Source organism: Tasmannia lanceolata, unplaced genomic scaffold, assembly GCF_043159265.1.
Source record: "Tasmannia lanceolata isolate RefF3 unplaced genomic scaffold, GAP_Taslan_0.1 ptg000006l, whole genome shotgun sequence".
NCBI classification, from domain to species: Eukaryota; Viridiplantae; Streptophyta; class Magnoliopsida; order Canellales; family Winteraceae; genus Tasmannia; species Tasmannia lanceolata.
The window spans coordinates 50032540-50059204 of NW_027518683.1; the positions used below are offsets into that span (position 1 = coordinate 50032540).

The 26665-nt window shown below is 40.9% G+C and overlaps 1 protein-coding gene across 1 annotated transcript; it reads left to right on the forward strand.

The window, feature by feature from the left end:
• The first annotated feature begins 985 nt into the window (after positions 1-985).
• On the forward strand, positions 986-24594 carry LOC143878684 (protein TONNEAU 1b-like). The gene is made up of 8 exons (XM_077380941.1): positions 986-1229; positions 4266-4398; positions 7606-7694; positions 7826-7948; positions 22497-22630; positions 22747-22772; positions 23038-23194; positions 24405-24594. The coding sequence occupies exons 1-8, from the start codon at positions 1143-1145 to the stop codon at positions 24454-24456; spliced, it is 801 nt and encodes a 266-aa protein (XP_077237056.1). The 5' UTR covers positions 986-1142; the 3' UTR covers positions 24457-24594.
• Positions 24595-26665: the final 2071 nt, after the last annotated feature.

The following is a 26665-nucleotide window of genomic DNA, read 5'->3' on the forward strand; positions in this document are numbered from 1 at the left end:
ACCTTGAGAAATGCTACTATCACTGGCGCAAATCCATATTTCTTCTCCTTCCGTTTGGCTACCATGATTTTTTTTTCCAGGAAAATTAGCTTATCCAATGGTGAGGGATAGATAGGAGAGGGATTGAGTGAGGAGAGGGCTAAGAAAAGCCTTAAAAACCTAGGAAAGAAAAAACTCCTCTCATGACTTAATTGGTTTTTTCCTGATTCTTTAGCCACTTCTCACCCTCGGATCTGTTCACTTGTTTTCTCGGGAAAGGGAAAGAAAATGTTTCCCGAAAATTTGTGCAGGAAAAAGTTTCCCTGGACTGTTCACTTGCACAGGAAAAGGTTTCCAGGAAAACTGCTTCCCCTTCTTTTTGCACTAGTTTTCTATGGAAACGAAATCCGTGTGTTTTTGGTCGGAAATAAAATCCTTAAATGGGGGGAAAATGAGCTTTTTCATGTCATTTTTTGACTTATTGCAGAAATTCCACATGTGTAATTCTATTTTCACTGGAAGGCAAGTGAACACCATAATTCTGTCTTGTCAAGGAAAAAAAAGGCTGTTTTCGAGGGATTTGCTTTCCAGGGAACGCAAGTGAACAGGACCTCAGCTCATTTTGTGCCCTCGCAAGTCTCTGTTTCCTCTTCCACCTTGAGTCACTCCCTCTCATCATTTGGAGACACTAATTTATCATGAAAAAAGGTTTCTAAGTGTCATACATGGCCTTAACGTTACAAAAATGTTGTTGCGATCTCGACCGCTCATATCATGAGTCGAAGTGATAAGGTGGCTGGGCCCGGGTCCCATATCTCAGGCATATGATATTGGACGTCGAATTAAAAATGGCCTAGATTGAATCGACATGATCTTGGTCCCACATTAGAGTTTTTATATGGTGTAAGCTTGTGCAATCCATTGTTTTAAGGTTTGACATTGCCAAATGTAGAGTGGGGCACATGAGACAGTGATATTAGCACTTGTCACTTCACTCTCTTAAAATTAGATCCACGACAAGGAATCGATTTTTAAGACCCTTTCTGGCTGGCAAAAGTTAGAGAGAAAAGGAAAGACAAAAGAACAAACCCTCTTTCAGTGGTAGAGATTAGAGAGGAGGAGGGTTAGGTTAGGGTTTTTGGAGTGGAGAAGATCGGAAAGAGATGGACGATTACACGAGGGAGATGATGGACCTCAAGACTCTCGTCACTCGAACCCTCGAGAAAAAGGGCGTCTTAGCCAAGATCAGGGTATGCTGAGATTTGTTTTTTCTTTTGAAACCCTATTTTCATTTCTTTTTTGAAAACCCATTTGGTCATTTCTACCTTAACTAATCTTTAAGAGTAATACCTGTTGATCTGATGAAAATTAGTTTTTGTTTAATTGTTTGTTTGCTTATTTCTCTGCGAGTGTCTGCGTTTGGGTGGTCTATGGGAATTTTGAGATTTTTTTTTGTTTGTATATGGGCGTGATTTTGGATTCCTTTTGCTTTTTTTCTTCAGAGCTTTAAGATCTATCAGTAATTTACTGCAAAATGAGGGAGTTGCAATTCCTCTGTTATGAAAAATATCCTTATTTAGAAAAAAAGGGCAACAAAAACATAAGGGTAGAGAGTGCCCTAAATAAGAAAAGGGGGAAAAAGTGAAATAAACACTAATGGTGAGGAATGCTTGGCACACAAATGTTGCCTTAAGAACATCAAAAGCTAAACCATGTGATGTCTAATTCAGTCATTTGCCATCGATGTATGTGGTTTAAGCCTTTAAGGATATAGCTGCATCATTCCCAATGTTTCAAACAAGTTGAAGCAGTTCAATCTTGGGGTTGTGGCTAGAGCCATACTATTTGGACTGAAATGGTTCCGATCTCACAGTATCGGTCCTTTGATTGTGGAAGGGGATTCCTCAAATGTCATTGCTTGGGCCGCTAATAAATGCGCGGGGCCCAAAGAAACACAATCACAACACAAGATTTACGTTGTTCGGTTGTGTCCTCATGTCCACAGAAGAAGAGTTTTCACTATTTTGGTTTAGGGTTACAAACTCTTCTTCTTTACCGAGCGACCTTGCCACTCGTAACCCTAATACGTAGCTTATATATCAATGCCACTACATAGAGAAAATTACCGAAATACCCTTTGGCGTAAAACCCAAAATTAAATTTTCCTTTCGGGGAGCTGCCCCAGAAACTCCGGTGGTGCACGCTGCCCCTGCACCCTCAGTGAGCTGACCGCGCAGCTCGACTTGCGTGTGTGTCGCACACAATATAAAGAAACACAATCACACAAGAAAACACGAGATTTATGTTGTTCGGTTGTGTCCTTATGTCCACAGAAGAAGAGTTTTCACTATTTTGGTTTTATTGTTACAAACTCTTCTTCTTCACTAAGCGACCTTGCCACTCGTAACCCTTATACGCATATATATATATATATATATATATATATATATATATATATATATATATATATATATATATATATATATATATATGGGAAAGGTGTGCATACTCGGTCGAGTAGATAAGCTTATCTACTTGGTCGGGTTAAAAACAGTGGGGGCCCACATTTTTGGGGTGATCCAAACCATTCATTTGAAAGGCCCTTACCTAGATAGGGTGTCCACAAAAAATCAGCCCCATAGGATCATCCTAACCCATGCAACAGTGGAGGGAAAAATGGGGAAAAATGGACAAACACAGCTTGTCCACAAATCTGCCCATTTTTCCCTCCACTGTTGGATGGGTTAGGATGATCCTATGGGGCTGATTTTTTGTGGACACCCTATCTAGGTAAGGGCCTTTCAAATGAATGGTTTGGATCACCCCAAAAATGTGGGCCCCCACTGTTTTTAACCCGACCGAGTAGATAAGCTTATCTACTCGACCGAGTACGCACACCTTTCCCTATATATATATATATCAATTCCACTACATAGAGAAAATTACCGAAATCCTGGGATGAAAGACATTTGCACAACACTACCTTGAAAAGGTTTCAGCTGGTAGCTATTTTTCATTTTTTGTTTGTCGTTTCCGAAATGGGGAAACCTTTTTGGGATTTATGCTATCTAGTACCATATCATTCTGAGTACATTTTCTTCGCAATCTTTCTATAGTACAGTTGAGGGATTTTACGTTGGGTTTACCAGGTTACTTTAGTATTTATATCATGTTCCTCATGAAGATGTATATATCTGCTGGTTGGAGTTGGAGTATTATAGGAAGAGGCTGTTGAAGGAGAAGAATATGGGTGCAGCCTTGGATGTACTAGTTCAGAGGTTGTAAGTAGTGAGAACTCAATAGTAATAAGATCTGTTAAGATGTGATACTCTATAATAGTTACTTATGGAGTCCATTGTAGCTCTTTCTGAACTTGTCCTCAAATGCCTAGCTTGAATCTACTTTTTGTTGCATCTCTCTAAAGAATCTTGTTCTCTATGCCGGAAGCTTCACAGGCATATTTATGCATATTATGTGGTTTTATGTAGTTTTGGCCATCAACTTTCAAGCTTTTATAAAGGGAATAAACATATTCTTATTATTATTTTTCTTGTTCGTTCTTGTGTGGTCCATTATCATGGTTGTTAGAATTAGTGCTTTTCTGAAAATGGATTCAGCATTTTTATCCTCTGCACCAAACACATGGATGACATGGAGCGAATTTTATTTTGAAACTTTAAGTTTCATTGGTTTTGATTGCAGACATTCTGCAATATCTTTAGTGCGTGACGTCTTATTTTGTTCTTGTTCTAAGCATTTGCTATTATAGGTTCTATCTGGGTTTTTGGAGGAGATTAACCACCAATCCTCAACAATAATCTCTGCATACTGTATTCCAGTACTCACTATTGGAGTTGATTTTTTACTATAAACTATCCGTCCTTCTGTTCCCCCTGCATGGTGTGTGCAGAAGTCCTTGAATTCGGCTGTCTGTACTGAGGTATTTCATTAAGAGATTAAGCTAGTTGATGCTGGTTGCAAAGTATCACTCTATATCAATTTGTTTTTGTATTTATTGACTATTGTGGATTATACTAATAAAAATCTTTTGCTGTAAGCATCTCTATTTCATGCACTGAGGTGTTCATCATGTCCAAGTTTTATACTTGCTTTCCTTCACTGTCTTGGTGTTGCCTTTTCATCGGATTGACACTTTCCTAATAAAATTTTCTTGAATCGGTAACCTGGTTTCGTATGTTTCCTTTTCTTTTTATTTATATATGTGCAACTTTGTTGATGAATTATGTTCGCACACACTTTTATGCTGTTCCATGCTTTCTTTTTAGGCCGAGCTTAGAGCAAGTGTGTTTGAGGCTATAGAGGATGAGGATCGAGCAATTGAAAATGAGGATGGTGTGCCTCCTGCTTTACTTGGTAGCTGCAACGATCGTGCTAGGCAACTGCATGCCTCTCCATCAGGTTTCTCCTAATGTTCTTTGCTCTTAAGGCATTACTTTTTGGGATTTGCTAGGGACCATCGCAGAAGGCATTTTGCGAATGGGCTGTTGCATGTGAGAGCTGCCACAGAGGCTAACTTTTCAGCAGATTTTGTCTTATTCATTTAATTCATCTGAGGTGGCTGCTCTAAAATGCAACAGCTCATCTGCGAAGTGCCTTCTGCGATGGTCTCTAGCAAATCCCCACCAAAACTTTTCTGATATTTAGTCTGGCAGGGCATGCCTAGCTTCTTTTCACACATCTTGATTAAATGAATATCTGTACTTGGCTGTAACTGAATATGTCCAAATATTAGGCATCGTCTTACAAAGCATCATTTATGGGAGGGATCACTACCATAATGCTATTGTAATCCACACTGTATGATATTGAAGAGATACCATATTCTAAGATGTCTGAGGTTTGGGTGGAGCAGGAAATTCCATCCTGTTGGGTTGTTACGTTGTTCTTTGTCTGTCTGCAATGTGGTCTCTCTGTTATTCAGTTGCCAGAATTTATTTAGCCTAACTTTCTTATATGAATGCATCTCTTCCTGGACAGGCCATCTATCCAAATCCCTGTTTAGGCCTTTGCTAGATTTTCTTTTGTATCACTTAGAATTATGATTGCTGATCACTTTTTGAGATCTGCTTCTGCCCATAGACAAGAACACTGTTGAGATCTGCTACCTTTCATATGACTTAAATTTTCATTTACCATTAACAAAAAACTTTCATATAACTGACAGCAAATATTAGTCTTTAAAACTGAGTATGCCGGTGCTTATCATGTTATAAATTGATGGATCATCTATATGGTCGATATGATGGCTAAGTTTATAGATCGAAAAAACTTCTTTTTTTTCTTGAATGGTAAGATGGAAAAAACTTCTTGATCATCAAAACAATTGTAGTCTGATTATTGAATTATTAATAGGCAATTTAGGTATAGAAAAGAGCTTGCATTGTTCTTTTTTACTCTTTAGATGTAATAGGTTGGGAGGAACACTAATTGAGCATGGCTAGGTAGATACATCAATAGTTTTAGATCTTCTCAAACCCTTGTCATGTGCTTCTCATAGGAAGTCCTCTCATGGAGCCATTCCCTTCAGTTCAGAGTTCTTGGAGTGTAAAAAGAATAGTCATAACTCTTATTTACATAAAATTTTAGTCATAAACTACAATGCACAGCTTATAAAAACCAACAGATTAATATCCCACGATAGAGCATTCAACATTCACAAATCACGGTGTATGGTGGGGAAGAGGCATTGTGTCTAATTGCTTTTTCCATTATTTCACCATGGGTTCAGTCAAGTAATAGATTAAGCACACAAGACTTTGAGTAAAAAGGAGAAGGATTTTGAGGAAAAACTTCTCCTCACATTTCTCATGAAACAAGGTAAGACATACAGAACCAACATTTACAGCATGTATTGTTAAAAATCCTTTGGCATGATCAAAACGAACCTCTGTGTCCTATCCAAATAACTGTTGCATGATACAAATCTGAAATTTTGGGGCTCTCACATTTGCTACCATAATAACCACAAGACAGGTAAACCACTGTTCCAAATATTTCACTTGCATTCCTTTTAGACCCGTCAGTTGATCTGTTGGCTTATCCTCGCTCCAAACTTCTGGTACATGGCTGGTGTGTCTCCTCCTTCCTATGAATGGAGCTGGAAAGAAACCTAGAAAGTTCGTTTTCTCATAGAAGAAACCTACCGTTTTGCAGAGATTTCCTACTCTGAGAAGTTTCGTGCTGCTATGGATAGAGAGAGAGAGGGAGGGAGGGAGGGAAAGAGACAATTACATTTAATGCCAGAGAAGCTTGTAATTTCTGGCTTCCTCTAATTGGACGGTTAGGATCACATGATTTTATGATGCCCACAGGATTGACCAATTCCAAATTACAATCAACATGGTGCGCAATAGACAGCAGAGATCGGTGAATAATAGCAAGCTTTTACACGGCTCCTGCTCTTGAAGCCCCAAAAAGTATCGCGGGCCCCCATAAAACTCCTTTTCACGTCCTACTCCACATAAAACGATGAATTCAATAACCACCTAGAAGCTTCTGTTTACTGTGTATGGAGGCGGTTTCTGGTTTGTTGACAAGACTGGAAAGTTTGTTACAGTAGACATTTGCGGTCAATGAGAATCCAGGTTGCTTCAAGGGGCAAACTTGCCGCTTGATGCTGGCAATCCTCATATATATATATATATATATATATATATATATATATATATAGAGAGAGAGAGAGAGAGAGAGAGAGAGAGAGAGAGAGAGAGAGAGAGAGAGAGAGAGAGAGAGAGAGAGAGAACGGTTTCTACACACAAGTGTAGATAAGTTATCTACTTACTAGCTTAAAATACAGTGGAGGGCATGTTGGCCCTCATATAGATAGGGTGTCCACAAAAAATCAGCTCCACAGGATCATCCCAACCCTACGATTTGTGGAGGTAAAATGGACGTGTATAAACCTTCACAAATCTTTCCATTTTTTGTCTCCACGGTTTGAAGGGTTAGGATGATCCTATGGAGCTGATTTTTTGTGGACACCCTATCTATGTGAGGGCTAATCAAATGAATGGTTTGGATCACCCAAACAATGTGGGCCTCCACTGTATTTTAAACTAATGTGTAGATAACTTATCTACACTTGTGTGTAGAAACCATTTTCTCATCGCAAAGGGCATTTCACTGCTGGTCTGTTGCATGTCAGAACAGCCCCCTCATGAATGAGACAACAGCTTTTGTCTCCATCCACGAGGTGGCTGGTCTGACGTGCGACAGACCAGCTGCGACGTGCCTTTTGCGATGGACGCTAGCAATCCCACTTCTAAGAATGTCTCCGGTAATTAGTTTGTTATAGGAGACGAGGAAAATACTTCAACACAAGCTTTGACTGATACTAACAATGTCTACAGTAATTAGTTTTTTTCTAGGTGAATGCTTTCTACATATGTTTGTTAAATAGACTTTCAATGTTTGGAAACTCCTTTTCAATGTATGCATACATACGTGCATTTTGTTGTTGAAAATAAATATAGTCTTTCAATGTTTGGAAACTTCTTTTGTGCATTTTGTTGCTGAAAATAAATACAAGCTATGTGACTGAGACAGTATTTGATTGCTTTTCCTAACATATATTTCTTTGGTTATATTCCCATGTGTTGCATGCAGGAAGGTTATTAACAGCATTAATATGTGAATACTTGGACTGGGCCCAGCTAGGTCACACCCAAAAAGTTTATTTGCCAGAGTGTAATTTGGTAATCACATAATTTTTCTACTAATTTCACGTATTGCTATTGGATTCAGGAGAACCTAACTTTGTGATTTAAACTATTCTGAGATTTTGCACTTCGTTTTCTTTATTTGAGATTTTGGTTTCCATGTGCAGCAAAAGGACTTCTGGAAAGCTGAACTGAGAGATTTTAGTAGCAAAAATGGGTATGATTTGAACAGGAATGGGGAAAGTGGTCCTTTGCTTCTGGATGTTCTTGAAGGATATTTAAAATTTGAGGTTTGTTACTAACTCCCTATCATTAGATATGTCCTCTGTCATTATTGGGTTTCAACACCATGAAGAAGAATTTTGTAGAGATGGTATGTGTAGTTTATCTCATGCACTTGCAAAACTTAGGAAACTTACAACTATGTTGGTGATTTCTGAATGCATCTCAAATTGGGGCCTATTCTCTGTTCTTGTTTGATTCTGCATCTTCTGATGCTGGTATGCTGGCGTATAGGTGGAACAAATTAGCATATGATTTTGATTAAAAATAAGTAAGCTAACTTCTTATATAATAACACGACACTTTACCTTGTTTAGATTTTCAGTAGGGTCCATATGGTATCTTATTGATATTTCGTGTTTCCCTAGGGATTATGGATATCGACAACTTTCTCATGTATAATGTGAGGTTGGGACTTGTATTTTTGCATGCCTATCGCCATTCCAAAAAAGAAAAAAAAAACTGCATACCTATTAGAAGAAGAAAAATTCAATGGGTACGTTCATGCATTCTTATCCATTATTTTCATTGGATCACATAAGCCATAAGGAGGCTCCCCTTTTATCACTGGAGTGTTCCACACCAATTCCTTTATGCTCCCTTCTACTGCATGTCGTATCACATCCTTTTTATTTTTTTGGTAGTTAAGCTGGAATTGAACCTCTTACCCTATGGTTGAAGAACCTTGTCTTTACCAATTGAGCTAGAGGCTTAACCCCAACGTCGTAGGAAATCTGTGTCTTTCTGGATGGAAAATGTCACCATCTTGAAGTCCAGGAGTGTGGGGTTATAACTTATAACGTCCGGGCTTGTAGAGGAGGGGCGCTTTAGTGTAAGCGCTTCTTGTTTCCTTTGTGGTGGCAGGTAATTCATAGGGGATGAGTGTGTTGTGATGAAAGAGGTGAGTGATTCAACTCAACCTATTGGCTTTAGAAGTATGATATTGATACTTTTACTGGACTTGGACAAAGCTGTATGCCATTTGGAGTCAAATGGACAGTTTGAATGAGCTGTTGTATTTCTATTGTTAGGCTATTGGTGATGATTGAATGCAAAATTCAAAATGTGTTACTGTGCACTGTAACTCCGTCTCCCCTGAGAATCTGTGGCTTGAGGGTGATTCCCCCAACACGATTAGATGGCTTAATAGGGACCCCCCATCTCCCTTGAGATGTTTATCCTTATTTAGAGATATTTTTGTTTTATTGAGGATTATTGAATGTTCCTTCTTCCATAAAGAAGTAAATTCAGTATGGCATACAGCTTTGTCCAAGTACAATATAAGCGTCATACCTCTAAAGCCAGTAGGTTGAGATGAATCACTCCCCCCCCCCCCCCCCCCCCACCCCCACCCCACCACAACCACAACACGTGCGCGCGCGCGCACGCGCACACACACAGGAATCACTTGCCACCACCCAGTAAACAAGAAGCGCTTACACTACAGTGTCCCTCCCCTACAAGCCTGGACTTTATAACCCCTCGCACATTTGGAGTAGTGTAAAAATTTTCCTGGTTTTATTTTGTATATACAACCCGTATGAAATATTACATAAACACGAGAGAAAAACTGAACTTTTTTTTGCTAAAATTTGTAGGCATTGTTGCAACTTCCTCTTTCCCTTTGTAATCAGGCCACCAGTATACCGTTTGCCCCCCCCCCTTCTCTCTCTCTTTTGAATGATGCCTTTGCACTATTATTTTTCGCCTTTGTATTTCTTCCATGAATGGAACAATTTATGACGTTTAGAGCAATGAGTGCCACCCACTACTTGTTCATCTTTGCTGTTGTTATTGCTCTTGTCATTGTCCTTCTCCTGTGCAATTTTATAAGCATCTCAATAATTTGTTCCAAAATTCCTCTGTCATTCTTTTTTTGCCATTTTTTTCTTTGTAATTTCTACTCTCTTCATTTTCTTCTTTTTTTTTAGTTTTTTCTGCATCAATATTTATTCTCTGCTTAGGGATGAGATGCTATTTGGATGCTTCTTATATCTTTAGTTGTTATTGTCTCTTTTGTCCAAATCCCGTGTCTTCGGTCCAAACAAGTTCAAAGCAACCTACCATGATAGCTCTAGTGGAAAGCAAAATGTTCAAAGGGAAAGTTGACTTTGACTTCGGTAAAAATTCAAATTTTGAAACAGAATTGACCAGATTTCAATTTGATCGGCTCTTACAACTTTGCAAAGAAAGTGTGTTTAATGGTTTACATTGGATGTGAATGAATGCCCTAAGTATTTTTACTAGGGCTGTCAACAGAACTAAACGGTCCGACAGATCTTTTGGAGCTGACTCTGAATGATTCGACAGTATGGGAGGAGGAGTTTGGCATCTCACTTTAAGCCTGTAATGAAGTAGTCAAGGATGTATCTTAGTTCTTCGATGATTCAACTTCCCAACGAATGGATTAGGCTCCGGGTTTGCTTCTGCCCGGGCTGGTGACCTTTCCGATGTAGCGATGATCTGGGTGCCCCTGCTTGGGAATGGGTCCATATGTGGGTTCAGGAGGAGGAGGACTTCGACTCCCAACTCTTTCTTGATCAGGGAGTTGCTTCTGCCCGGGCTGGTGACCTCTCCGATGTTGCAATGATCTGGGTGCCCCTGCTTGGGAATGGGTCCATATGTGGGTTCAGGAGGAGGACTTCGACTCCCAACTCTTTCTTGATCAGGGAGTTGCTGCTCTTTGAATGTCAACAGCTTGTTGATTCCTTGCAAGAAGTAAGAAAACGCCAGTTGATGCCACCATTGGACATACTCCAAGACCATCTTGCCCCCTCTGTCATCCGGCATTATTACGAAAGCAGCCTCAGTGTGGGATGTAGATGATGTTGGTCCGTCAGTGTCCGATGTGAGACGTAGACACAACCCTTATTGATTCCCATGAGACCTAGACACTATCAAAAGATTCCTTGGGACTGTCCCATATCTGAATATGTTTTTCTAGAGTGCAAAATACCCTTCATGTACCCTTCATGCTTTTCTACTTACATGCTAAACATGAATGATATTTTTGGTATATAGCATCTTGCATAACAAAACTAAAAAAATGTCATCGAATGACTCGAATTGAATTGAACGAATGAAGTTTATACCTCCTTTAACTTTCGTTGACCCCTTAAACCCAGCCGCTGGTAGATGTGCTCCTTCGTCTTCCTTTGTCGTCATGTGATTGTGTTCACTGAATTGTCGTGGAAAACACATTGAAAAATATATTTATAAAACAATAGTAGTACCTAAGACACTCCGACAGATGCTCTGATTATTAATGGGTCCCTGATACAGACATGCAACGCAGTATCCGCAGATCCAACTAAGCAGGACCAACAATAGTTAGCCACAAAGATTGATGTATCCATTTCGAATTGTGTCAGTTGACAGCACTAATTTTTAGCCTGAGTTGTGATGATTTCCTAAACACTGTGATTGCCAAGGGTCCACAATGGCATGTTTCTAAACCATACATGGTAGAGCTTGCTCCATGAACCTAGGTGTCTGGACAAATCCACATGACTGCACTGCCAAAGCGGAGGATTATTATCTCTATACTGGGATTCACTCCCTACAATGGAAGAGAGAGGGGGTTAACGGAGGGTGATCAATGTCATCATATGCTGTTGCTTCCGTCGAAGTTTGGTCTCTCGATACCTAAAAACTATACTCATTTTGAGGATCTCTCATTCTCCTCTTAGACACCCGAGTCTGAGATACCGATCCAAGACTACTTCCAACCGATTGTGATGGTGGTAGAAGTCGCACATCAGCTGAACCGGTGTGAAATAATTTGAATAGCAGTGAAATCAAGCATTATGTCACTGTCATCCAACCAACTAGGATTAGCAGGAAGAACTAGGTCTTCTTTCTCAACAATCCATTCGTCATCAGAATCTGTTTGATCTACCAAATCAGATTAATGGCCGCTTGCTCATGCTTCTGTCACACAGCTTTGTATTGTAGATAACATAAACCAGAACATGTTCCTTCTCTTGTGCTAGTGTATTCCTTTTTTTTTGCTTGAACCTATAGTCAAAACCATTTTAAAATAATAACTTTTGGTCACAAATCAAAAGTTCACAAGAATAACAAGTTGACAGCTAGAAACATAAACATAATAAATTACCGTATCAATGTACTCCTCTCACTGCCTGAAGCATTGCATGTGAGGCTTAGGACCTGCACAGCAAAGGTTGCCGACTCTATATCTTTGATCCAACGCGGATCCATCAGTCAGTTACGGTAATTGGTTGGCATTTTATTTAATAATAAATAATGGGGAAAGCAATCAAGACAAGACATTGAATTAATTGACAACTAAAGTAGTAAAAACTAAAAGAATACCTGGAGAGCACTCCTTCCTTGTTTCAATAGCCACGCAGGTGCCAATCTCTCCCTTGGCCTTGTCATATTACTCTGCTTTAATATGCTCTTCAATGTCCTTGTATAATAGCACATCCATACGTTGGTAGATACTTGTGTTTCATGGATTTGGATTCGCGTGTCGGGATCTGATACTTATTTGAGGTATCAGATTCGACAAACCCCAAAAAGTAGGCTTTGTGGATTCGATAATTTTTATTAAATTAAATAAATATTAAAAACTATATATATATATATATATTATAGAGAGAGAGAGAGAGAGAGAGAGAGAGAGAGAGAGAGAGAGAGAGAGAGTGTTGGTGAGCTTAAGCTCACCAAACTTATGGTGAGCTTAAGTGCCCAATCACATTGGGGCCTACTTTGTTAGGATGATCCAAAGCATTCACTTGAAAGGCCCTTACATAGATGGGGTGTGTACCAAAAATCAGCTCCATAGGATCATCCTAACCCATCCATTTGTGGAGGTCAAAATGGACAGACATTATTTGTCCACAAATCTGCCCATTTTTGTCCTCCACAAATGGAGGGGTTAGGATGATCCTATAGAGCTGATTTTTGGTACACACCCTATCTATGATAGGGCCTTGCAAATGAATGGTTTGGATCACCACAGAAAATGTGGGATCCATGTGATTGGGGAGCTTAAGCTCACCATAAGTTTGGTGAGCTTAAGCTCACCAACACTTTCCTCATATATATATAGAGGAAAAGGATTGTGAGCTTGAGCTCTCAAACCTTATGGTGCGCTTGAGCTCTCAAACCCATGTGGCCCACATTATTAGGATGATCCAAAGCATTCATTTGAAAGGTCCTTACATCGATAGGGTGTGTACAAAAAATCAGCTCCATAGGATCATCCTAACCCATCCATTTGTGGAGGTCAAAATGGACAGACCACAAATCTTCCCATTTTTGCCCTCCACTTTTGGAGGGGTTAGGATGATTCAATGGAGCTGATTTTTGGTACACACCCTATCTATGATAGGGCCTTGCAAATGAATGGTTTGGATCCTCACAGAAATTGTGGCACCCATGTGATTGTTGCACTCAAGCGCACCATTTGATTCCAGCGCTCAAGCGCACCAACACATTCCTCATATATATATATATGAGAAAAGTTTTCCTGCTCAGATAGCTTATCTGAGCAGCTGCTTCAAAAACTCATGTGTGCCCACATTTTGGGGGTGATCCAAAGCATTCATTTGGAAGGCCCTTGCATGGATAGGGTGTGTACTAAAAATGAGCCCTTTAGGATCATCCTAACCCTGCCATTTGTGGAGGGAAAAAATGGTCAGAAACAGTGTGTCCATTTCCCCCTCCACCTTTGATTGGGTTAGGATGATCCTATAGGGCTGATTTTTGGTACACACCCTATCCATGGAAGGGCCTTTCAAATGAATGCTTTGGATCACCCCAAAAATGTGGGCCACATGAGTTTTTGAAGCAGCTGCTCAGATAAGCTATCTGAGCAGCTGTGCGGGAACACTATTCTCTCTCTCTCTCTCTCTCTATATATATATATATATATATATATATATATATATATATATATATATAGATATATATATATATATATATATATAAGAGTGGAAAGTCGAGGCGTTAGGTTTTTATTAAGAGAGGATGTGTTCTGCATTTATAAAAAATAAGTTAAGAAGGAAACGTGTTTGAAGGGAAAATATACAAGATTCACATTTTAAAAGATATATCAGATTTGCCCAAAAAAACAGGTTTCGTATGGGACACAACTACAACAAGAATCCTGCTGTGTCCCACGCGAATCAGATTCGCATGTCGAAATGTGTCAACACGGATTCAGCATAAGGGGCAAAGAATCCATGTATCACAGGCATAGACCTTTTGCCTCATTGAAATTGGAGAAGTTATCTTCGTATTCGGGCTGCGGATTTGAGTAATAGTCCGTTTCATGTAGAGGATGATGTAACTATGTGTTCCATCTCTCATCTATATTCATCCAAATAAGAAAATAATTTCCTTCGTTTTCCCCATAGTGAAACACAATCTTTTGCTTAGCTGAATCCATCAGCTCATGGATAAATCTCATAACGCGCTTCTCCCTTGAATTCACCTCATATGTTTCTTTTGTCACCCTTGAATTCACCTCATATGTTTCTTTTGTCGCTCCGATAGTTAAGTATAATCTTTTCCTTAGTTGAATCCATCAGCTCACTGATAAATCCCATAGCATGCATCTCATCTTGGTTCGCCTATCTGAGGATACTAACTAATAACACTATAGTCTTAATGCAAAAGGCGACACGCGACTAAAAGGTAGGTCCAAATAGTACTGCGCCGCATGCCTTACGCCCTCGACCTTCTTACCATAAGCACTGCTGGTAAAACAATGATATGAGAGGCTGCTTTTTTTTGGAATGGTAGCAGAATATATTAAAAGAAGACTGAGGAAGTCCCCCAAACAATACAAGAAAACAAACAACACCCAAGGAACTAAAACTATCCCGGGAGATACATTTAGGGAGGAAGAAAATCATAAAGATCGAAATCCTGCTTCGAAACTCCATCTTTCGCCAACTTATCGGCCACATCATTAGCAGATCTTCTCACATGCTGGAAAGATACCTGAAGCCCTTGTAAGATATCTTTAATTTCGTCAAAGAAATGAAGAAAACGCCACGGAGAACACCTAGGGCCCCTAAGCCATCTGATAACATTCAGCGAATCACCCTCCACAATACAACTTTCTAAGCGGCCCCTTGCCAAATACAGGATACCTTGATGCGCTGCTCTTACCTCCGCCTCGTTCGAATCTGCTATGCCGATTGAACCAGAAAAAGCCTTAAAGACCCCACCATCACTGTCTCTTAATACTCCACCAATCCCTGCTGGGCCAGGGTTACCCAAGCTTGAGCCATCGAAATTTAATTTGACTATCCCTTTCAGGAGGAGGGCACCAGTGCTGGATGGAAACATTAATATTCTCCTGGCTATTGCAAACAACTCCCCACCCTTCCCACAATTCGAAGGCCGAAACGAATCGGAATAACGGTAGAGCTCGAGCCCAAGAAATAGTAAAAGCAATGACCTTAATAAATAGAAAGTAAGGAGATTTAGCTTTCCCTTCAAAGACTCGAGAGTTCCTTTCGATCCATATAACCCATAAGAAGGCCATTAGAGAAAGCCACCACAATCGCTTACCTTTTTTGCCCCATGGTATACATGACCAGCCTGCGAACAAGTCTGGAAGAGAGGATGGAAACACCCGATTAATACCAAACCTTTCTAAAATCCTCGCCCAGACCTCCCGAGCTACTCTACAGTGGATGAAAATATGGTCTACCGACTCCCCTGATTAAATACACATAGCACAGTGATCAATAATCAGCATATTTCTCTTTCTCAGAAAGTCCACCGTTGGGATTCTATTTCTTAACGCTGACCATCCAAAGAAACATACTCTAGGAGGAGCCTTTATTTTCCATACCCTTGCTACCAGAGCATTTTCCTCATAAGGCAACAGACTATTATAGAAAGACTTGACCGAAAAACATCCAGAAGAGTTTAATACCCACAACCTTCTGTCTTCCCCTGAAGAACTTATATATATCTGATCAAGAGTTTGAAATAGATTTGTCACCGAGGGCAATTCTCGATCAAAAAAATTCCGACGAAAGAGAGGATTCCAGATAACTTTACCAGCGAGTCGCTCATAGCAATCTTTCTCTAAAACTGACTTATCAGCGGCAACTAAAAAGAGGTCAGGGAATAAAACTTTTAAAGGGGAACTCGAACACCACCTCATGGACCAGAAAGAGACCCTGTCGCCGAAATACACTCTATACCTAACACCTCGATCAAATAGAGGAGTTAGGCACAGGATATCCCTCTATATTGTCACCCCAGGTTTGCTAAAGCTATTCATAGTAACCCAATCACCTTGAGCAGCACCATACTTCCCTGATATTACTTTAGTCCATAGTCTTGATTTTTCTTCACCAAACCTCCACAGCCATTTTCCCATCAGTGCTTGATTTACCTGCTTGATTCTTCGAATTCCGAGGCCTCCTCCTTGAATTGGCTTGCAAACCAATTCCCAATTTACTAAGGCCATAACCCGCTTCTGCTCAGATCCCCCCTGAATCTGTTCAATACGCTGGACAACAGACACAGGGCATTTAAATAATGATAACTGGTACATCGGTATATTGGCCAATACGGCCTTAATCAAGGTTAATCTGCCTCCTTTAGATACCAAGTTCCTCTTCCATGTATCAAGTCGTCGTTCGATTCGTTCCACAATGGGATCCCATGCAGTTTTATGGGGTCGCCCTCTTCCCAAGGGCAATCCCAAATAAGATGCAGACAGACTCTCCAGCGAACACCTCATAATATTGGCTAGACTAGAAGCTCCTTCCTCGTCTATATTAACAGCGTAAAGTCTGGATTTTGACAAATTTGATCGAAGCCCTGTTACTAATTCATAACACCTGAGAATTGCCTTAAGATTGAAGATCTTTGAGGCCTGGGGAGAGGAAAAGAGAAGGGTGTCATCCGCAAATTGCAAGTGCGAGACTTCAATCCCAGATTCGCTACATTTAACCCCTGAAATCAGACTCTCCAATCGGCCTTTCATCAACAGCATGCTGAGGGCTTCCGCAACAATAACAAATAAAAAGGGAGATAGAGGATCCCCTTGACGCAAGCCTCGAGACAATTTAAAGAAACCTTTTGCAGAGCCATTAATAAGAATGGAAAAATAGGCTGAAGATAAGCAACTTCTGATCCACCCTCGCCACTTCCCACCGAAACCCATTCTTTGTAGAAAGTAGTCCAAACATTGCCAATCCACTCTGTCATACGTTTTTTCCATGTCCAGCTTACAAATAACACCTTGCTCACCTGATTTTGCCATCCAATCCACCATTTCATTAGCCACCAGCGAGCAATCCAAGATTTGTCTCTGGCCAACAAAAGCACTCTGATTCTCAGAAATGATAGTTGGAAGCACCCTCTTTAGCCGGTCCGCCAAAACTTTGGACAAGATCTTATATAGACAACCTACCAAGCTAATAGGCCGAAAGTCAGATACTTTCACTGCTCCTATATCTTTTGGAATGAGAGCAATAAAAGTGGCTCCTGTTCCTCGATCCAACTCCAACCCATCGTGAAATGCTCGAAAAAAGGCCATAATATCTCCCTTTACATACGCCCAACAAGCCTGAAAGAAAGCAAGGCAGAAACCGTCCGGCCCCGGAGCTTTATCACGATTCATCGAGAATACCCCTTTCTCCACCTCCTCTTCCAAAAAAGGGCTTTCCAGTCCCGAGATGCTAATACCATCGAGAGATTTAAAGATCACCTCATCCAGCCTGGGCCGAACAATACCTTCCGCTGAATATAACTTCCGATAGTAGTCAAGAATTTCCATGGTAATCGCCTCTTTGCTACAAGATAAGGATCCCTGCACTTCCAATACCTCGATTCTATTATTCCGACGCCTTGCACTGGCCATGTTATGAAAGTAAGCAGTATTTTTATCTCCTTCCTTTAACCAACTAACTAGGGACTTCTGCCTCCATGAGATTTCTGCCTGCAGGAGGCTGCCTCTATGTTCCTCCTTTATTTTTTCCAGTTCATTCAAATCATCCTCTGAAGCTAACCTTTCCTCATCGGCCAAAGATATGTCCCGAATTCGATTTTTTAGCCATAATTGACGCTCATGGAGAGCCTCTAATCTGAGAGAATTCCACTCTTTGAGCTTTTTTTTAACAAAACGGAGTTTCGCCCCTATGATCTAGTCAGCTGCACCATCCAGTGTATATGATTCCCACCACCCCCCCAGCCTCTCAACCATGTTAGGAATTTCTAACCACGCTATCTCGAATCTGAAAGGTGAGGGGCCCCATGAATCCAATCTTGGATCCAACAACAGCGGGCAATGATCAGAAACGGAATGCACAATCGCCTTCTGACACACTTATGGGAACATAGAATTCCAACCAGGGCAGAACAAAAAGCGATCTAACCGACTTTTCCTTGAGTTTCTGGACCAAGAAAATTTAGCCCCCATCAGCGGAATATCAATTCGTTCATTTTCAGCAATGAAATCTGAAAACTCAATCATATTCTGGGAAGTTCTGCTACACCCCAATCTTTCTTCGACCCTTCTGATTTCATTGAAATCTCCCCCTAAGCGCCACGGATTTCCCCATTTGCTCCTAATCATGGTAAGTTCCTCCCACATCTGGCGCTTCGCCGACCTATCTGTAGGGCCATAAATGCCTGAAAAAGTAACCACATCTTTGTTTCCCACCTGACTGAGAACTATTGAGACGGAAAACTGACCTACCCAAGAATCTTGGATCTCCCATTTAGATTGATCCCACATAACTAAAATACCTCCTGCAGCCCCTTCAGATGCCAGCGAGAGCCAATCCCAATTGGAATTGCCACCTAAACTCATGATCAGAGCTCTGTTTGCTACCCCTATTTTTGTTTCTTGAATACAAACTATAACCGGCTTAGTACTTTTTACTATGTCTTTGACCTGTGCCTTTTTTTCCAAAGACCCCAACCCATTTACATTCCAAGATAAAATCTTCATTTACAACCGGACGACCGCTGTGCACTTCCCCTGGGGCAATTTCTACTGTTCATTCGCGAATTACGAACCACTTTCTTACTAGCGGGAGATTTTTCATAATTTACATCTGATTTCAGTTTGGTTAGCTCCCGTAACATCTTCCTGACACATTCAACACTGGAAGGATCTTCAAAAGTCCTATGATCCATTTCTCGAAGCTCCGCAACTCTGAACATGGAACGCAATTGATCTTCCGGCCCAGAGTAGGTCAATCCCAAAACTCTGCTGGTGGAAATTATATGATTTACAAAAATCTCCAGAATTTCGGATTTGGGATCGACCCAGGAAAGAGGGCTAATATTTTCCTCCACACATAATACTAACGCTAGGCTTTCTTTCACGGTATCTTCTCGGGAAACCAGACCACCTCCACTATACTCTGCCTCAACCGTACACTCCCTCCTACCGGCGAGAGAAAAATCGTTCGTCATTCGGCTAGAGCAGAAATCGATTAGGCCTCGCTCCGGAGAGTCCACCGGAACTTGGCTATGGCAAATTTCTTTACCGGAGACCGAACCCCCAAGTGCCGCACCAGCATTTGGAATCAAAGCAGTGGTCGCACAAGATAGAGTATCTAGATCTGAGTATTCCGAATCGTAATGATCCAAACATCCCCCCTGTTGTATACCGTGACCCTCTTGAGTATCTTCAATATTAAGCTCATCATAGGACACTCCAGTAAATGCCTCAGATAAATTGACTACTAGACGAGAATTTCCAGCCGCTACCTTTTCACCAAGAAGCAGAATACGGGATTCCGAAAGCTGCGAGTGGTCAACAAAAGCCGATAATTGGATAAGAGGTGAAGATGGGCTTTTGTCCTTTGCGGTAGAACCGTCAATATGGGCTATAACCCGATTAAAAGATGAAAAAGGAGAAAGCCCTATATTATATTTTTCAGACAGGCCCAACACTTTAGGCTGAGATAGAGGGGCCCACATCTTTTTTATATGCTGATCCGACGGATAGGGAGACTCAAGTTGAATCAATGGAGATAGGAGAACCTGGGAAGTTGAACTTGTAAAGGTTGTTTCCCGCCGTCTGGAAGAGCTCGCTCCAATCGCCACGTCATCCTGGCAGAGGAGACCAGACGCAACATGCCTGACACCCGTCCCCTTCCCATTTCTGCATACGCTATCACTCACATCATAGGACACGTAGGAGGGTAATAGAATATAGGGAGGTGCGCTCGTTAGACCTACCACCGCAGAATTACTATCTTGCGCCATTGTCTTCTCCGACCGCCCATTACCGGAGTTACAGAGAATTTCCGACCAAGTTCGCTTGAATTCGTCTGAGTGTCGAACTTTGTGTACGTCCGGACGTTTATCATTTCTTGACGCCATCACCCAGTACACTGTTTCGTCGATGCAAACTGGTAATTTCAGAGAATCTAGGGTGGTTGAAGATGTCATCAGAAGAATTAACGCTTTCTCATAACCATCACCTTCATCACATGATCCATCTGTAGCTAGCACCCTTCCAATACGACAACCTATTTTCCTGAAATTTTCCACCACCCATGCATGTGGAGGAAGCCCTACAATCGACCACCATGAAGACGTGAAATTCCCGGAAAATTTATCCTTCCATTCACGTAGCTCTTCGAAAGGATAATCCTTGGCATTAGCCCACCGAAGTCTGCAGTCAACGTACGAGGCATCAGGGGAAGACGTTATAGCAACGTCCTCTTGGGCTATCGGAAAAATCTCGAACTTGGCTGAAATTCCCGAAGCTTCTTCTAACCAACATTTTAACTTCGTAAAATCTTTCATTGATCCTGTTCTAGTTTTACCCCAAAAAGTTCGTTGAAGGTCGAATCTAGATCCCAACTCAATGGATTCAGCCCATATTTCCTCCGGGCACTGAGACAGATTGTCCATCACCTCCGGGCCTACCGCAACAACCTCCGTCTCCTGCTGACTCCCTTCGGGCTCTATCTGTCCCCTAGATTGCATCCCCTCCAAACGGTTCTGCAGGAAAATCGTGGTAGGCAGCTTCTTTACAGTTCTGGTTGAGGTAGACGGGAGTTGACGTTGGAAACCAACTGGGATAGTACGGTCAAAACCCAACCACACCTTCCTACATCGGTAACATTCGGGACGTCGTCCGAAGTTTAGGAATCTGCACTTGGAGCATCGCCAGTCCCCCAGATTACTTGCTTTTCTTCTCTCTATAACCCTTTGCAGTCTCTCCTCTCGGCGGCTTTTTTTAATCTGCCACCGGACAACTGAGGACCCCCGGCCGTCAGAGTTGCGATTTCCAAGATCAGATTGGGAGAGAAATCTGTTCGACTCCAAACCACTAGAGCGCATATTCTTCGTGAACTCCTCCATTCGACCAGCTGAAATATCTCAACCTGACCTAAGACACAATGTGCAGACCCATCCCTCCTCCTACGTCCGCGGAGGAAACGGAAGGATAAGAAGAGTTCGAAATGGGAAACGCGACAGATACCGAAACGGAGTATGATGAACCAGAAGTATACACGGTAGGAGAATCAACCTCTGAATCAGAAAGTGCTGCCTCCGAAATATACGAAGGAGGAGATGAAGAAGAAGAAGAGGAAGAAGGAGAGGAAGGAGAAGGCAGAGAGACTACGGAAATTGAAACCCCCAAAGAAGAAGAGACAGTTAGGGCCCGCCGGAGGCGAAGCCCAACTCCTGACAATCCCTCCTTTGAAGCTTTTCTGAGAACCTTGCAAAACCCATCTCCTCCTCCGATGATGAGTCCGAACAGCGACGCAGGAATTCCAGAACCTATGTTCTACTTAGCGACATCGTCGGACGACGAAACCACCTCAACGGCCGGTGACAACTGAGCCCACTCTGGTCTCCGGCGATCAACTCCACATTCTCAGCCTTTTCTCGCGCAGAATGAACACGTTTTTACTTCCTATCATCTACAGTTGATTGCTGCTACGTTAGGACTATTCAGGCTTTTGGATCCTTATTCAGAGAGATCCTTGACATTTTGAAGGAGGTGGAATGTAAATTCTCTCAGTCATAGAGAAGCAACTTCTCCATAGATCGCCTCACAAATTATAGTCATGAGAGGCTGCTTTACACACACATATATCTATATCAATATCTACGCCGCGTGTGTGTGTTTGTGTGTGTGCTTATGTATTGTTTACATCATTGATTACTTGTAAAGTGTAGGAAAGGAAAATAATAAACAACACAAAAGATACAAAACATGAGCTTCATCTCCTTACTTGTGTAGCACCAATGTTCTGGACTCAAATTGCAGAATTTAGTTTGAATTATTGGAGCATTTAAATTACTACTACTACACATGATTTAGGGAAATGATATATCCGCCCCTTTTGATCACCAGGAACACCCCCTGTCAGTGTATCAACGACTAAAGAGGGGCTGTTGTACTTATGTCGGAAGAATTCAATGTCCCTTGATTGCCACAAACACTGACAGGGGGTGTTCCTGGTGATCAAAAGGGGCGGATATATCACTTCCCATGATTTATTACTATTATTATTTTTTGAATGGTAACTACACATGATTTATATGTTGTGCTTAACCGTGAAACCTCTTTCACAGAGCTTGTCTCAAACAAGAGGGCTTGGAAGGAGAATAATCACCCCTGATGCAGAATCTTTATCCATTGCGGAGTCCAGAAACATCCGTAGGCCTTCATCATCATCTGTTGCCGGAGGCTTACCTCCATTAGGAAGGTAGCTGAGGAGCATTCATAGCATAATGAATATCATTTGCAGACTTGATGTTATTGCTGTTGTTCTTTTGCCTCTCTTTTGTTCTTAATATAAATGTTTTTTCTGTGGATATCTAGGTCTGTTCCTGTTTCCCAGGCATCTGGTAAGTGACAAATTGGATCTTAGTGCATTTATTTATTGGGCAATGATAAATTTGCACCCCCTGTAGGATAATTCGCACCCCTTTAAAGTCAAATGGCGTCAAACAGCGTTAAAGTCTGCCACATACGCTTTTTTTAATGCTTTTTGATGTCAATTCAGGGGTAAAGGGGTGCGAATTATCCTCCAGGGGTTGCGAATTTATCATCTCCCATTATTTATCTGGTTTCATGTTATTTTTCTTCTCTGAAAAGCTTCCACAATTTCAGAGAGGAGAGTCGGCTCGTCCATGCCTGGTTATAGGAAGGATGACTCTAGTTGGAGATATGATGGTGATGATCTTTCAGAGGATGTAGTTCGAGCTTCAACTGCTTTGGAAAACATCCAGTTGGATAGAAAAGCACGAAATCTAACCACATCTTGGCGGTATGTTTGGGTGTTATCTTTTTCAATCACTGACTAGTGTATTTCTAAAAATGAAACATATCATGCTGCACCAAGAAGAGAGATGAAATACTCTGCCAGCACTAAATTTGAGCCCAGAATCTTGGGCATCCTCTAGCTGTTCACATCCTTCTTGTCCTTTTTTTTGAACTAGTAAATGCGATTTATTTGTTAAAAAAAGGAGCCAGAGTATTTTCTGCGGGAGGTTTTGTCACCATTATGAGAATTTTCTATCTCAATAACCTATTCCGAAAGTGTTATGTTCCCTCTCATTCGCACCCCTTCAATGGTTTCTACTCTGGGTTGCTGCCCCGGCACCCTCTCTTTCTCTCTCTGTCTCTCTCTGGTTTCTGCATGGTATTTTATGTTCTTCCAACCAGAAACTCTGAGCCATGATCTTACTATATTCCTTAGAACTTGGCGAAATGCTTTTTTTAAGGGTTTGGATTCTTTAGAATAAGAAGCCTCTTGGCTTCATTGATTGATGCTAAGCAATCAAAATACTTCTGACTAGAAATTTGCCGATTTTGGGCAAGCAGAAATATGTTGAGAAATGAAGGAAATTTCTTCCATTTTTTCAGGCATTGATCATGCTCAGCTTCTTGTTCTTCCATTTTTTCAGGCATTGATCATGCTCAGCTTCTTGTTCTTCTTTTCAGCAATTTGACCACACATGACTACAACTATGACCCTTAAACACATTTTGGAGCAACTAAAAACTCCAGTTTCCATTTTAAACCTTTTCTCATGTGATGTCTGGCAAAGCTTAGGTAGTCCATTAGAAGATTGCCATGGAGTGTGTTCAGGCTTGAGTTTTCTCAGTGCTAGTTGCACTAAGAGAATCTCTTCTTTGTTATATGTAGGGAAATAATATCTGAACTCTTTGTTTCTATACTGGCACTCCTCACTTTATTAAACGCTTATTTTTTTATTTGCTGTTTATAGCTTTTTAGGAATTATGACCTCTAACCCCTAATTATACAAGTACAGATAAAAGAGAGGAGTACCATCATTAAAACATTGCAGATATCAATCTTCATTATATGTCATCAAAATTCCTTTGAATTTCCATTTTTTGTATACCTTACTAATTTTGTATCTCTCCCTCCCTGTATCTCTCACCATATGTATGATGTATATATAGTATAGGTATCTTATTTTACCGAAGTCGTGCTGGTATTTTTGAGTGCAGGCATGCTGGCGACGGAATAGCAGAGGAAGAAGGCAAGGCGGAGCGTCGCTAGTGACATTTGTACACCTGTACTTGTATTTTACTGTTCTTTTTCTGTCCATTTTAACGGCTCATGATCGTCAAAATGAGAAAACCAAGTATGTATGATTGTGTTCTGTGATTTGATAAAATTTTCTGGTTTTTTCCCTTAGTTTACAAGCTTTGCATCTTAGTTTCCAATTATCACTACAAGCATTACCTCAAACATAAAACTAAATGTTCATTTAGTAATGGTGAAATCTTGACCTCCTCCTTTCTACTGTGGAAATGTTTGGGTGAACAAGGACATATGGTTTTGGCCATTGATCACTGTTAATTGCTGTTCATTTGTGGGCCTATTATCTAAAGGAATAAGAAAAAGAATAGTTTAATAAGGACAGGGATATTGTAGAAGTTGAGAGACGTTTTGTTAGTGTGGAGAAAGTATATAAAATTTGTGTGAAGAGGGAACGCCTAGTTTACGTTAGAGAGCTATGTTACTCTCTTTTGAGATTTTATATGCCTTTATGTGTGCTTTTGAAGTACATTATGTTTTAAAGGGATTTGCTAGGGACCATCTCAGAAGGCATTTCTTGGACTGGCTGTTGCATGAGAAAGCAGCCACCTCAGATGAATTAAATAAATAGGACAAAATCTGTGCCTATGTGGCTGCTCTGTCATGCAACAGCTCGTCCGTGAAACGCCTTCTGCGATGGTCCCTAGATTCTCCTTTTAAAAAACTCATGCAGGGCCCACTTCGTTGGATGATCCAAACTGTTCATTTGTTAAGCCACAATGTAGGTAGGCTGGATCCTGTAAATCATATCCATAGGATGATCCTAAACCTCCGTATGTATAGATGTTTTTTTACTGTGCAGTCTCTCTATAGATTGGAGGGTTAAGATCATCCTAGAGAGTTGTGCTCCAACAAATGAACGCTTTGGATAATCATATGGATTGAGCCTTACAAGACTTTGTGAAAAATACTGGACTTTCACTCACACATGTAAAATCTCCTCTATTTCTTACCATTTCCACTTAAAAACGGGTGTAAAAATTGTTTTATGCCATAATTTACGTTAAAAGCAACAGATCTAAAAGGGAATTGCTAGCGTTGTCCATCGCAAAAGGCATTTCGTGGCCGGTCTGTGGCATGTCAGACCAGCCACCTCGCGAATGAACACAGCATGTCTTCATTAGTCGGTTCACGAGGTGGCTAGTCTGTGGTTGTCTTCGTTCACGAGGTGGCTGGTCTGACATGCCATGCTCCTTTTGCGATGGATCCTAGCAAATCCCTTATTTGTAAATAAGATTGTTTTTAAGTTAATTTTATGGATCCTAGCAAATCCCTTATTTGTAAAGAAGATTGTTTTTAAGTTAATTTTATTTCCTGTTTCTCTGCACATACCAAAAAAAAAGCTCTGTTTACCATTTTCCATATAATATATGGGCGTAACATCTGTTTCATGCCCTTTTTTGTACGCTAATCTTATTTGCAAATGTGTGTGTGTGTGAGTCTCTCCTTTTACCATTTTCAGTGGGTGTAAAATTTATTTTGCGTCTTTTACCATTTTCACTTATAATTGGGTGTAAAATTTGTTTTATTTCCCTTTTATTTGAAAATAAGATTCTTATAAGATTGTTTTAAGATTATTTGCCATGTTGCCTGTAATTGTAGCTTTTGTAACTTATTTTCCTTCATCCTTACACGGAGAGAAAATCCTAAAATCACTATTTTGAAAGACAGCAAAGGAGGAAATTGGAGATGGGATAGCAAAGACCAAAGTCGGAAACCGAAAATGAGATAAGAGGATAGGAGCATATTAGTCAGAGATTTTTTTTCTTTCTCTTTCTCAGTATCTGATTTCCGGACCTAACAAAACAATCTGCGTGTTGATAATGATATGGTTGGCCATAAGTTCGGCAGCTGCCCCTAAAATGATATATTCACCCTTTTTCTTCCCAGGTTACCCCCCCCCCCCCCCCCCCCCTAGTGTAAAAAGATCAATCATACATACATAAAAGGGTGGCCAGTGCATGAGGCTCCCGCCATTGTGGGATCTGGGGAGGGCTAGATGTACGCAGCCTTACCCCTGCATTGCAGAGAGGCTGTTACCGCGACTCAAACCTGTGACCACCGGGTCACAATGGAGCAACCTTACCGTTGCGCCAAGGCTCGCCCTCTATCAGTCATACATACATACCATTGAAAAAAGGGGGATTAGTCAAACATACACTAAATG